Raw genomic sequence first — 13,662 nt, 5'->3', positions numbered from 1 at the left:
ACGCAAGCCATTCTGGTGTCAAACTTCAAAGCAGAGGCCTACTTCTTAAAGCAGCATATGCAACATTTTATAGGCTTGTCCTATGAGATTATCTTTTGGTCCGAGGTGCATTACGAGTGGATTCTTCCTGATAACAGGGTCCAAAACTGGTTGGGGGCGAATTAAGTGTTCAATAACAACCGATCATTTTCACATGTGTGGGAAAGCGGACCACTCTCAAGTCATTTGACTCGGTGGATTGTAATGTGAACGGAATATAAAAGTAACAACTAACAAATAAGTGGCAGTAAATCGAACAAAATATGTCCTGATGTCGTTTTGTTTTTCTGTGGAAATATATCTTTTTTTAAAGGTCTTTTCTTGCCATCTTACTGCACTTGTGCCGCCAGCTTCTTTTTTTCCGTAAACATTCGGATAACATCTGTGCATATCTGTAAGTACAGTATGTGGTTTTTCTGGGTTTATGAAAGATCGCATTGTGTGAAACATTTTTTATTGTGGCGAAAGACTCGTGAGACAAGTTACACAAACACTCAACACATTCCAACCGATTGCTCGTCTATTGCAACTGCGTGAGCTCCAGTAAACTTCCTGATTGTAGATTGTGATGTCAAAACGGAAAAATGTCATAAGTCACAGTCAGTCAAAGTGTTTGCCCTTGTTATTATTGAGCAGGTTTTTAACATTTGCGATTGTCAGCCTGATCTTTTTTTTTTTTTTTTGAAGAGTAATCATTCCTGACACATTCCACATGGACGTCCAACAATCAGGCCTTTGCTGACTTTTCCCAGGAGGAAGAAAATGATTGGTTTGTGTCCATCCCACTTTATCAGGATGTAAAATGACCGATTAAAAATGAAATGAAAATCTCATCTAATAGCTCATTCTTGGATGAGTCCATCAATGGAAAAAAAAAAGATTGTTCCAGTATTTTCATTACCCTGCTGTCTTGATAATAGAGTATGATGTCGTATTAGGGCCTCGTATAAATATATCTTTTTTAGAAGGCGGGGCAATATTCCCCCCCAAAAAATAAAATCGCGAGGAAAAAAACCTGCATGAAGCATGCTACTTCAATGTTTGTGCCAATACTTTTCGGTCGGGTTTTCAAATAAGGAGATAGTAATTGCTTCAGCATAGATAAACCATTAAGCTTTAATGCATTCACTCTTTGAAGTGTTAACTACATCCCAGGGATCAAGAATTTAAGTTAATTTGTTAAAATGTATGTTTACTTGTACATTTATGTTTCCAGAATTATTATTTACACATTCATACATTTTGGTAAAAAAAATTTGTACAAGTATCTAAGTTGTTGCGTCGAATCTACTGCTCTCCGTCATTCACTTGCTTTTACCTAAAGTATGCTAGCATCTGATTGGTCAGTGTTTAGTCAGCTGATAGGGGATAAGGAAGTGTTGTCGCTCTAGCTGCGATGAATGACGAGTAAAGTTTAAATTAAGAATAAATCCGTGTCCATCCTGCCTTTTCATTTTATAAACAGTGTCCCATTAACCACCAACGAATCCTCACATTAGACTATAGCTACGTTACGTGTGTTTTTTTCTTGCAAGTTTGCCAATTTGTAAAGTGGCATATTTGTGAGTTTTTTTTTCCTTATATTGCCCCCACCCTCTAAATGTTTTTTTTTTATACGTGGCCCTAATATGCCGTCGTAATAGAGTTACAGTAGGTGCAATTTCGTGTGTTTATGACTGAACATATAATGTGACTTTTATGTTTCTTTAAAATAATAATAATAATAATAATTAAGGAACAGGATCTTTATGGAGAGTGAAACCGATGGTGGGCAACATCCGGCACGTGAGCCATATACGGGCCCACGAGAGCGGTGTCCCCCAACCAATGGCGGGCCATTTTGATACCCCAAGGGGATGCATATCCAGATATACTGTATTCCCAAATCAGGAATGTATGCAATCACACCCGTGTGTGCCGTATACTGTAATATGACTCCTGATAGTAAAATGGCTACCCGGTGAATGTACGTATCACATTATATATACGGTACATCAGAGTCCATCTGTGGTTCTTTCCGCCTAAAGTGCAGTTGTTGTTTTTTTTTTTATTATAGGGACAAGACTTTGCCTCCTGGCTTGTTTTCCCTCCTTCAGCCAGCAATCCACGGAAGCCATTTTGTGGCCCTTTAGGCACAATTGTACCACTTTGGGGTCCGACGACCTCCTAAAGGCGACTTCAGTTGCTTCTCCAAAGTCTCCATTGTGAGTCTAAAGCGACAAAGTCATGACTAAAATCGGCAAGAGCACCGCCACGAGACCGGCTCGGCGGCATCCCCCGCCGCCATTACGGAGCCGCAGGGGCGTGTCGTCCCAGCCCAGCTGGCGTCCCGTTGGCTGGCTGCTGGCCGAGCAGCGCACCAGCGGCAGCTGGTAGGACGTGGCCCGCTTGTCCGGGTGGTCCGGGCTGGAGCCGTCGCTGGGCCGCTGGCCGTTGAAGAGCAGGTAGCGCCCGCTGGCGTCGCGCTCCATGCGGAAGAGCTCGTACTCGGTGTGCGGCAGGCGGATCCCCAGGGCCACGCAGCCGTTGGTGGCCGTCACGTCCTGCTCCACGCCCAGCTGCCACGACCGCTCGGCGCCGCACTCGTCGCCGTTGAACACGTTGAGCAGCGAGGTGGTGGCGAAGTCCATGGGCGTCACTCTCATGTGGTTCACTACGGGAGGGAGGAGATGGCGAGATGATGTAAGGGCTGTGATCTAACGAGGTTAGACATGTTTATTTACTATATGTTGAAGTTTGGAGGGGAATCTTGAGTGATACTGTGCTGATTTGAGATGTTTTTTTTAAATTATGATTTGGGGTTATTGTGTCATATGAGGCCGCGACTGACAAAGTAATTACAGATCCGGAAAGGACTCATCAAGACCTTTAACTCATTCACTGCCATTGACGGCTATAGACGTCAAAAATTCATTTGAACTATTTCTATTAGTTTAACATTTTTTTCCGCTTTTGTTAACAAGAGTATAAAAACCTAGAATTTTTTTTTTACATTTAGAACAGATATCAAATTTGTGATTAATCGTGAGTTAACTCGTGAAGTCATGCGATTAATTACGATTACAAAATTTAATCACCTGACACCCCTAATTTTCAATAATCTTTTCTTTAAAATAAAAATAATTGTAATTATTTTTTTCCGATTTGTAATAATCTTCTTTTTTTTATTTTTATAAAAACATAAATTAGGGGCGTCAGGCGATGACCATTTTGAATCGTAATTAATCGCATGTCTTCACGAGTTAACTCACAATTGATCACAAATTTTAATATCGGTTCTAATACAATTTTAAAAAAAAATTAGGTTTTCATACTCTTGTTAACAAAAGTGAGGAAAATGTTAAACTAATAGAAATAGTTAAAAAAAAAATTTGACATCTATAGCCATCAATGGCGGTAAATTTGAGGTACAACTCAATGTGCTTTGTAACAATTGATATATTTTTTTAACTGATAGTCAAATAATTTACAAGGTAAATATGTGTTTTCTGAGTTTCATGCTTTTCTGTTTAGTATGTCATATTAGCTCATATTAACGAAATAAATACAGATCGGGATAGGACTCCTCATTAAGACCTTTATTAAAGCGCACACTCTGAATGAAAGTGCTACTTGCCAAGTCGTTAGGAAAAAAAAACCGTTCTCTGGGGTCACCTGTACTGCCATGCTTAACACTTCATCATATTATGTCTCGCTAACAAAATTATTGGATAGAACTCATAAAGACCTTTAATTTGAGGTATGACTCAATGTGCTTTAAAGCATTTCTATTTTTGACAAATTGTGCAGTTCTGAATCCAAAATATTTACTTTGTGAATTATGCTTTATTTGATATTCCGTCATCATATAGGGTCTTATTGACACATTCTGGATAACACTTATCAAGATCTTTCATATGAGGTATGACTTAATGTGCTTTGTAGAAAAATCTATTTTTGACCTTTTTACTGGTAAACTTTGATTTTGGCTCTATTAAACGCTAACAAAAAGGTAAATGGCCGGTTGTCTACCTGCTTATACATCCCCCAAATTTGAAGGGAATTAGATAAAAAGTGTGAGAAAAAAAAAATCAGGTAGTTAGTGTTTGACATATTTGACCTTGCTGTAAGCTTGACCTTGGACTCTGACCTCGACCCTACCGTCACGGCAAATATTCCGCGTTTACGTGTTTTGTAACCAATAGAGATGAAAAGCAAAAAACATCACCTTTGAAGACGAAGTCGGTGCCGCCCATGACGTGCGTGGAGTGCAAGCCGCGCGAGTAGCGGCCGCGGGCGTAGATGGTGAAGGTGGGGTGCTTGCACACGGGGTCGGAGAAGTGGTAGTAGTAGCCCTCCCACGTGTGGTTGTTGTCGTGGAACAGGAAGTGACGGGTGAGGAAGAGCACCTCCGGGCGCACCTCGCACCGCTGGCTCGCCCACTGGCCGTACAGGCCCACCGCCAGGTCGGCGCGCGGCGGCAGGATGGGCGGGTGAAACTCGTCCGAGCGGTAGATGATGCGGCAGGCGATGCAGCCGTGCGCGTGGTTCTGGAAAAACAACAGCTCCAAATTTAGAATTACGTCTTATAATAAGTCAAATCCGCAATATAGAAATAACCTATTTAAATACTACATAGTCATCTTTTTTATAGCAGTTATGGCACTTTTTATTTATATATAAAAAAAAAGGTCTTAAATTGTTTTGTTTTTTTAGAATAATACAAACACATTTAAATACATAATATATTAAGAGAGTGCAAGATTCATGGCTAAGACAAAAATATTGTCCAAGCAGCATACTGATCCCCCCGTTTCCAGTAAACAAATGACAATTTTCCCCAAATTAACAAACTTATCTTTTCAAAATCATACCCATAATCATAGCCAAAGATGTACTTTATAAAGTGAATCTAAAGCCGTCACTTTCTGTAGGAGTAAAAAACAGGATTGAAGACCATTTAACATTCAATATCTTTCAGCAAAATCAAGGCTGGTCTCGAAATATGCCTACTTCCTGTTTTCACTCTTCTTTCAAATTGACACAGTGTAAATGGCTGACAGCGGAATTACACCCAAAATAAAACGCAGGCAGAAGAAAGCGGAGTTATAAAACTGTAGCAAAAATAGAAAAATTGCTGAAAAAAGTGATGGAGGTTACGTATATTGTTTATCCTCTGCGACAAAATGACTGATATTACAGTAGTTACTGAGTGACTTCCTGTATTATATTTTTTAAAGTTTAAAGTAATTTATATCACGCTTGTATTATAGTGCCCCACCACATCAGAAGCAACCGCAATTAATTTGTTATGATGCACAAACATAGATTCTTTACATTGCATATGTTATTTTATAAAGTAAAATAATATTCGTTTCCCTTTTATGGAATGAATTCCACATTTTCCAGGGAGGCTGGAACCGATTCATGGATTACCATTCATTTCAATGGGGAGAGGTGATTTGAGATGCAATTGTTTTGTGTTACGAGCATGGCCATGGAACAAATTCAATTTGTATCTCAAAGCAACACTAAATTATAAGGCATTCTACTTCGAGAGTGTGTTTTGTCAGATGTTGAAAATCAGAATCGGGGGGGGGGCAAAAGCAAGTTTTGTTGTTCTTGAAAACAAGGAACAAATGTTTGCAAATGTTGTTGCAATTCAAACAACCATAAAGTATTCACATTTGTTTAAGAGAACAAAGCAAGCATTTCAGCATCACTTTGCGGTGAACATGTTGTTTTACGTTCCGAACGAGCAAATAAAGTGGCAGCGAGGCCACAGTGGATCCCATTTTGGCAGGGTTGCACCTCTGGGGGGGGGGATTCCCGCCATATTTGAGGGGGAGCCAACGTTGTCGAGTGCGCTTCTTCTCATGTGTGGTGGACGGCAAATTCCAGCCTTGCCGAAGCCTGACGACCGTATTGGCTATGTAAACGCTGACCACAAAAAATAAACATTTAAAACAAAAGTCACAAAAAAAGGTTATGACATTAAAAGCTTAATAAAAAAAAAACAACGTCAAAATTAAACTTGTAAAAACAAATACATGAAAGAAACCTGAAAACCAGATCACAAAAATGAAGGTCACAAGTTAAACAGCATATAAAAAGAATATTACTGAAAAATAAAGGAAACAACATCAAAATATTTTATTATATAAAAATTCCTACCTTCCTTTTTGGTGGATTTTAGCATCAGAAACAAAATAAATAAATAATAATAATTACAGTGAAAACATAACAGCGAAATCATAGACAAAATAAAAATTAATACAACTTTTTCAAAAATGAAGTCCAAAAAAAGTAAAAAATTAATCAAACAGGGAAATAATTAAATAAATAAAATTGAAGAAAACAACTCATAAAAAAAAAAGTCACAAAAATGGAAGGTAACTTCCAAAGCAGGGGTGCCCAAGTCCAATCCTCGACAGCCCCTATACAGCCTGTTTTTCATGTTTCCCTCCTCCAACACACTTGAATCAAATGATCCACTCCTCAGCAAGCTCTGCAGAAGCTTGATAACGATCCTGATTATCTGATTCAGGTGTGTTGGATGAGGAAGATAAGAAAAATATGGGCTCTCAAAGACCCAGGCATGGGCACACCTGATCCAAAGCAAAGTCAAACAAAATCCCCCAGATGAAGAGAAGAAAAAGAAAATTCTCTTTTTGGGGTATTTTCTTTTTTTCTGTCTTTTTGTCTTTCTTTTCTTTCCTTTTTTGTCTTTCTTTCTCTTTTCTTCTTATTTTTTTCTCTTTTTTTATTTTCTCTTTTCTCTTTTTTCTTTTTTCTTTTTTTTCTTTCAGTTAGAGTGCCTTTTAAAAAAATGTATTTAAAAATTTTGGGCGAAGGCTTGTTTTGATGTCTCCTGCTTTCACATTCTTTTTTTGTGGGGATTTTAAGATAATAAAAAAACAGCCACAAAACATCAACAAATTAAGTTTGGACAAAATGATGTTAAAAGTACAGCAGAATGAAGAATCTCAAAAAAAGAAGGCACCATAAAAACAGCCACAAAACATTTAAAAACAAAGCCTAGACTGGAAGGCCACATCAACTGCAAAATCACAACAACAAAAAGAAATTTGAAAACTAAATGAAACAACATGAAAATAAAGTCAACAAAAACGAAATAAAGTCACTGAAAAATGAAGGAAACCGTACCAGTATAGAAAACAGTCACAAAACATCCAAAACATCATCACAAAAAAAATGGAAGGCGAGCACCAAAACAAAGTCACTCAAATCACGACATGAAAAACAACCAAAGTGTGCGACTGACCTTGGCGTTCTGCAGGGGCATCTGGTAGCTGGAAGGTTTGTAGTAGAGCCTCTGCGCGCTGTCCGTGTGGACGTCCCCGAGGAAGAGCTCCTCCACCAGGTGGTCCGGGTTGTGGTGCATGTACTGCTTCTCCACCCGCAGCAGCTGCAGCTCGTGCATGGCGAAGTTGAGCTCCCTGGAGCAGTTGTAGCCGCCCTCCTCGCTCCACAGCTCGTAGGGGACGTCGGCCTCCCAGGGGCCCCTCGCCGCTCCCTTGCAGCTCCGGTTCAACCTCTGGCTCAGCTCCTCGGCCACTCCGGCCCCGTGGCACGTGATCTGGACCCGGTGGAGGTGGTACTCGGCCTCGGTGCCGCCCCGGACGATCCAGGAGGCCTGGCGCAGGCGCAAGCGTCCCCGCACCAGCAGGGTGTAGGTGGGCTTGGTGCAGTGGTTGTCCTCGTAGTAAAACTGGTGCGCCTGGAAGGTGTTGTTGGCGAGAAAGCGGTAGGAACGCGTCAGGAACTCCGGACCGGGTCTCACCTCACAGCTGAAAGGGAACAAACGTTTTCAGAGCCGAGACGCGGGAGAAGACCGCGGAAGAATGGCGGGGACGCCCACCTGGTAGACACCCAGTGACCCTCCACGTTTGGGGGCATCTGCACGGTGATGCGGGCCCCGTCGTGAAGGTGCTTCAACATGTGGTGGCACATGTGGGAGTCCTTGACCGAGCGGCCGTAGGTTTTCTCCAAGGAGAGGTGACGCGACCGCTCCTCCACGGAGAAACATGTTGACAAACCTGCACAACAAACAAAAATAACACGATGTGCTTTAGTTGGAATTCGGTGTTAGGGTTAGGGTCGTTTTAGGGGACTTTGGGGGTAGGTTAGGTTTAGTTTAGGGTTTAAGGGTTAGGGGGACTTAGGCTAGTTTTACACTCCGAGATGCAGATTTGGAAGTGACGCTACGGACGAGCCCACTGGTCAAGAGGAGCCACAGAAGCTTGCTAGCTCGTTGATGGCTAGCGTCTCTTGTCACAGTTCCTAAGATCGGGAGTTTTTGATGTTGGGAGTAATTTTAATCATTGGGTTGGGATTCATTTTAGGTGGCTTCAGTGTTGGGTTACAGTCAAGCATTGGGATTAGCTAATAGCGTTGACATAATTTTTGTGTTAGCTTTTAGTTGTAGGATTTGGGGGGCTAAAGAGTTATAGCTTAGTTTAGTGTGAGGGTTGTGGTTAAAGAAGTCTCAGTCATCTGGATAGTATTGCAGTTACGAGGTAGTGTTAGGTTCGAATTAATTAAAGGATTATTGTTTTGGTTTTAGACAGGTTAAGTTTAGTTTTAGGGATGCGGTAGAGTGTTACAGTCGAGTTCACAGCATAAATGTTGATGTTTCATTTTGGATTGGGTTGTTTGTTAGAGAGCCGTTAGAGAGTTCAAGGTTCCAAAGTGTGAATAAGAAGAAAAGTTGACAGCAGCAGCAACGATGAATCAAGGACATTTTAAAAATTTCTGTCCTAGCATGAATCTATAAAGCAGCTCTCAAATGGACAAATAGAAAGAAATAAAGATGATGGATGAGCCCTGCTCCACTCAAGTGAAATGGAATCAAAGGTTCTGTAGGCTTTTTTTGGGGGGTTTTGGTTTGATCAAATGTAACCTAACTCAAGGATTTGATGCTTGCCAGGTAACTTTTTGGGGGAACAAGTTTACCATTTATAAATTGGACAATCGAAAAATTTGCAAGACTTCCTTTTTGTTGTATATTTCCACTCCTTAATTTTATGCTAGGTGGCTAGGCTACATGTTAGCTCATCTTTTTATCTTTTCTTTTTTGCTAGCATTTCTAATGTCAGGTTTTAATAGTCATGTTAACCCTTCTTATATGGAAATATGTCACAGGTTCATGCCCTTATGTTGCGTTGCAAGGTGGTTACATGTTAGCATTAGTCATTGGCAAGTTTTAGGGTGTTACAGACTTTAAAGGTACCCCCCAAAGACATGCGAGCGCTCTCCAAATAGGATTTTTTTTAAGCATGTGCTCCCACCCATATGTTCTCATGCTAGGCGGCTACATGTTAGCATTAATAGTTATGTTTTAGGGTCTCCTTATGCCACGATGCTAGGTGGCTACATGCTAACATTTCTTAGGTCAGACGCCAGGGTTTAAGATCTCAGAAACTAAAAAAAATAAATAATGTTGCTAACCCTTCTTAAATGATGTTTAGACTTTTTAGTAAACTTCCTGCTTACACATACCACAATTTCCCACGCTACCCTTCCACTGTGATGCTTGGTGGCCTCGTTAGCATTTTAATGTTGGGTTTTAGGGTCTGGCAAAGCATCTCCAAAGGTTGCATTAGCTCTTGTGTACCCACGTCACGTCCTCCCCTCTGACACCGTGACACTAAGTGACTCCATGCTCGCATTACTCATGCCAGGTTTTAGGGTCTTACCAACTTGGAAGGTGCCCCCAAAACCCATGCTAGTCCTTGCTAAATGAGTTGATCTAGCCTTTTTTAGACTTCCTGGTTTGCGCCCCATTCCCACGCTTAGCCTTGGGCCGTGATGCTAGGTAGCTATGTTAGCATTAAAAATAAGGAGTATCAAGGGCTGCACAGTTAAACATGCATTAGACGTTCAATATGATAAAAAAAAAAAAAGAAGAAGCCTGATTAAGTAGGAGGATATGATTAAAAGTGTGTAGCTTTGATTTTTCTGACTTCAGAGGAGTCGTTGGCGTCCCAGCAAAGACGACAATCGGTCGACTGGGCTCCGAGCTCTGTAAAATGTAAAAAATAAAAAAAATAAAATCAAAGCGCCCGCAAGACTCCCACAGCTCTGAAAACGCACACAACATTGCCAGCTGGCTCAAACCGCCGACTGGTGAGGTAACGTCAGCGCGGACGGACCCCGACAAGCGCAGACGCTGCAACCCAGACAAAGACTTGAACAATTCTCGCTTGTACACCATAAAACATCCAAATATGTGTTTGCTTTCACGTGGAAAAATGCTATAATGGAATCCAGAATGTCTGCGTATGACACATGCTAGCAGGGCTAATGCTAACCGTTGTGGACTATAGGAAAAAAAACCGGAGGTATGAGGTTTTTTTTCCTTGCAAAATTTAGACTTTTGTAAAAATGTTTTAAAAGAAAATTTTGATGTCAAATTTGTCTTTTTCCCCGTGAAGGGACATATTCTCCCCAAATATGTTGTTTTCATAAAATTACAACTTTTTCTGTGGAAAAAAGCTAAAACAGAACTTTACCTTACAAATAGAACAAAAAAAATGCCCCATAAAAATTTTATTCTCATGTCTGATTTAAAATAATCCCTTTGTCTTGACTTGAAAATACGGTATTATTCTTGTAAAAGTACAAACATTTCCCCGTAAAATAACAGTTAAAAGATGAGCCTGACCATTAAGAATCAATTTGTTTTGATGTTCTACGCTCATCAAAATCCTATTTTCAGAGACAGTCGATCAGTTTGTTTTGTCCACACTTTAATTCCATCACGCGGTGTCCTTGAAGGCATCACATCGCTGACCTCCGAGCATCAAAGTAGCCGAATTGGCATCAAAGTGTGTTAATAACAGTGATGGATGGCGACTCCTATTTCGCGTGCTCTTCCTCGCGCTATCAACTCGTCTCGTTGGCCGCTCGTCCGTCATCAAGTCAAGTATGAGCAGAAGACACTCGCTTCTTCTTCAAGTATCCCCCCCCCACAACAAAGTCTTCTTTTATCTCCAAGTGGAAAAGTCCCATAATGCTCTGCTGCTCACGTTCAGACGGCCCCTGGGGACTTTTTTTTTTTTTTTTTTTTGGACTTCAAACGTCCCTTTTCCCACCAGCCCTCAAATAAATGGACTTGTTTAAGGCCGGCCTGCCAACAGGTGCAGACAAAAAAATGACACGTGCCTGCCTTGCAACAAATCAAATCATTATGACCTCGCTGATCACTTTATTGATTTCTCACAATAATTACCAACAATAACATAAAGATCAATATCCAACACTTTACGTCTAAAGGGATGAGAGACAAAATGGACACAACAGCTCTAGCATCAGCAGTAGTTGCATTTCTCTGTTGAATCTCTGCAGGTGATTACATTTGCAAATTGTCACTTCTACAGCATTCCAAGGAATTCACAATGTCTCATCGCTGGCGACCTTGTGCCTGATCAACAATGACAAGTTTATTGTGTTAACTTACAATTATTTTTGCTGATTAAAGAAACAAAATTACTTGAAAGCTCACCCTAAAAAAAAGTCAAAATATATATTTTTTTTAAATAAAAAATAATAATCCAACTTTTTTCACATGAACCAGTTTTTTTTCTCCTTGAAAAATTACCCCCCCCCCTTTATAATGCTAATTAATTTATTGTTGGAAAATGAATGATAAGATTAATAATAATAATAATCATCATCATTTTTATTATTATTATTATTATGTAAAAAAAAAAAAACTAAATAATTGCCTAAGAAAATGCGTTCCAAATTAGGTCTATGTGGTGGTCCACTTGTAATTAATTTTGTTTTAAAAACAAAATATTACTACATGATCATCTTTCATTGATTTAAACGTTTTAGTTAGCAGACAAGTGTTATTATTATTATTATCATTATTATTATTATTAGAATTACAGTAATTTAGTTTTTTTTATTTAATCATTAGCCTGTCCAATCAAGCTAGCTGTAGCTGGCGTTGCCTTCAGGGACAGGCTGTAATTATCCATCTATCTATCTATCTATCTATCTATCTATCCATCCATCCATCTATCACATACATGTCATTAAGGAGGTTGGGTGTACCTAATTTTATGGTCTAAAATTCCTCATGCGCGCACACACACATGCACATATGCATATTGTCCACATACTGTACATGGAGTTGCTTTACCTAAGCAGGAGGAAATGATCAGAATTAAAGCCAATTCCATTGCGGGTGCAGAGGCTTCAACTTGTCCCACACTTGATGAACTGCTTTCTGTCTTTTCACGAGCCCCCGTCCTTGCTTGCTGCTTTCTCAGGTGAGTGGGGGGGAAAAAAAGAATGATAATCACATGATGGCTCCGAGGATGAAGAAGAAGATGGTGGCGCTGGATCACAAAATGTTTGAGCGGAAAACTCTCAAGTGGAGAGGAAAGGCTGCACGGAGCGACTTGCTGAGCGGAGCAAATTCTGAGCGAGCCAGTTGAGCTGCAGCCCGCCTGCATTCCTGGTGGGCGTGGAAAGCCTTGTGGGCGTTTCCTCCACGTGAAAATGTCAAAAGATGATGAAAAGTTGCCACCAATAATTCAGGTGAAACCATTTTTGCCTGGTATTTAAATGAGATTAATTTTTTTTTTTTTTCAGAGTGAGGTCACACATTTTGCCGGTTGAATCCCACGATTAGAACTTGAGTTGTGGGCCTTCACGTTTGTGTCCTGGTGAAGGTAACCCTAACCCTAACCTAATCCGAACCCACCAGGAAGCTTTTGGGTGTTGGAATTGACCAGAAGGAAAAGAGAGTCAGGTCACACTTTCCTACACAACACAATCTTTTAGTAATTGTCACTCTAAGTTAAAATCCTACTCTCCGAACCCTAACCATAGTTTGAAACCCTAACCCGCTTTTAAAACCCTATTTTGAAAACCTACCCCTACTTTAAAACCTTAACCATGATTTGAAACCCCATTTTGAAACTCTAACCCTACTTTGAAACCCTCCTTTGAAGTCCTAACCCTAATTTTGAAACCCTATTTTAGAACCCTAAACACTACCCCTACTTTGAAACCCCGGCCATAAATTGAAACCCTCACGCTACTTTGAAATCCTAACCCAACTTTTCAACTGTAAGCTGAAACCCTAATTTGAAGCCCTTAACATACTTTAAAACCCTATTTTGAAAACCTAACCCTATTTTGAAGCCTTACTTTGGGACCCGAACCCTACTCTGAAACCCGGGGTCACGCATTCCGACGGTCACATGATCCCAGTACCACTATTCGCAATTGAGACCACCGCAATAGTGAGCATTCTGTTTTGTATTCATACTCAAATATGCGAAATGACAGACTCGTTTTTGAAAAACATTCAAATGAATTATTATTATTTCGATTTGAAAACAATTATATTCGTTTTACTGTTGTGAAATTAGTAGGTTTTTTTTTTCTTCCTGAAATTTATTCACAGGAAATTGTACCTTTTTTTTCTAGCAAAATGAAAATTTGTCTGTATTCTGTTACGATGACATCTTTTTTAATTGTTATTATTATTATTATAAAATTACACCGTTTTTAACCTGATTTGGTCAAACTAATTCCTTCATTCTTGTAATCCTTCCCCCTCTCTTTTCATTATGTCCCTAATTCTTATTGGTTGCGGACATC

The 13,662-nt window shown here is 40.0% G+C and overlaps 1 protein-coding gene across 2 annotated transcripts; it reads right to left on the bottom strand.

Moving 5' to 3' along the window:
* Positions 1 to 469: 469 nt before the first annotated feature.
* Positions 470 to 12,463, bottom strand: LOC147180605 (protein APCDD1-like). 2 transcript variants are annotated; one of them, XM_086074289.1, is made up of 6 exons: positions 12,191 to 12,463; positions 10,005 to 10,063; positions 7,901 to 8,078; positions 7,304 to 7,829; positions 4,247 to 4,568; positions 470 to 2,692 (listed from the first exon to the last, which is right to left on the bottom strand). In XM_086074289.1, exons 3-6 carry the CDS (start codon positions 7,990 to 7,992, stop codon positions 2,250 to 2,252), a joined length of 1,383 nt encoding a protein of 460 aa, XP_085930415.1. In that variant the 5' UTR covers positions 7,993 to 8,078; positions 10,005 to 10,063; positions 12,191 to 12,463; the 3' UTR covers positions 470 to 2,249. The 2 variants fall into 2 exon arrangements, with proteins under 2 accessions (XP_085930415.1, XP_085930405.1); XM_086074279.1 differs by lacking the exon at positions 10,005 to 10,063.
* Positions 12,464 to 13,662: the final 1,199 nt, after the last annotated feature.

This window comes from Leptonotus elevatus, chromosome 1 (assembly GCF_054856555.1).
Source record: "Leptonotus elevatus isolate MCC_2025b chromosome 1, RoL_Lele_1.0, whole genome shotgun sequence".
Classification (NCBI taxonomy): domain Eukaryota; kingdom Metazoa; phylum Chordata; class Actinopteri; order Syngnathiformes; family Syngnathidae; genus Leptonotus; species Leptonotus elevatus.
The sequence above is the reverse complement of the archived record's forward strand: the minus strand, read 5'-3'. Positions and strand labels throughout refer to the sequence as shown.

Excerpts from the sequence above, each read along its gene's own strand:
- LOC147180605 (XM_086074279.1), bottom strand. The coding sequence starts at position 12,230 with ATGGAATTGGCTTTAATTCTGATCATTTCCTCCTGCTTAG. Across the intron at positions 8,079-12,190 it reads GATCATTTCCTCCTGCTTAG|GTTTGTCAACATGTTTCTCC; the intron begins GTAAAGCAACTC and ends TTTGTTGTGCAG. Across the intron at positions 7,830-7,900 it reads GGTCACTGGGTGTCTACCAG|CTGTGAGGTGAGACCCGGTC; the intron begins GTGGGCGTCCCC and ends GTTCCCTTTCAG.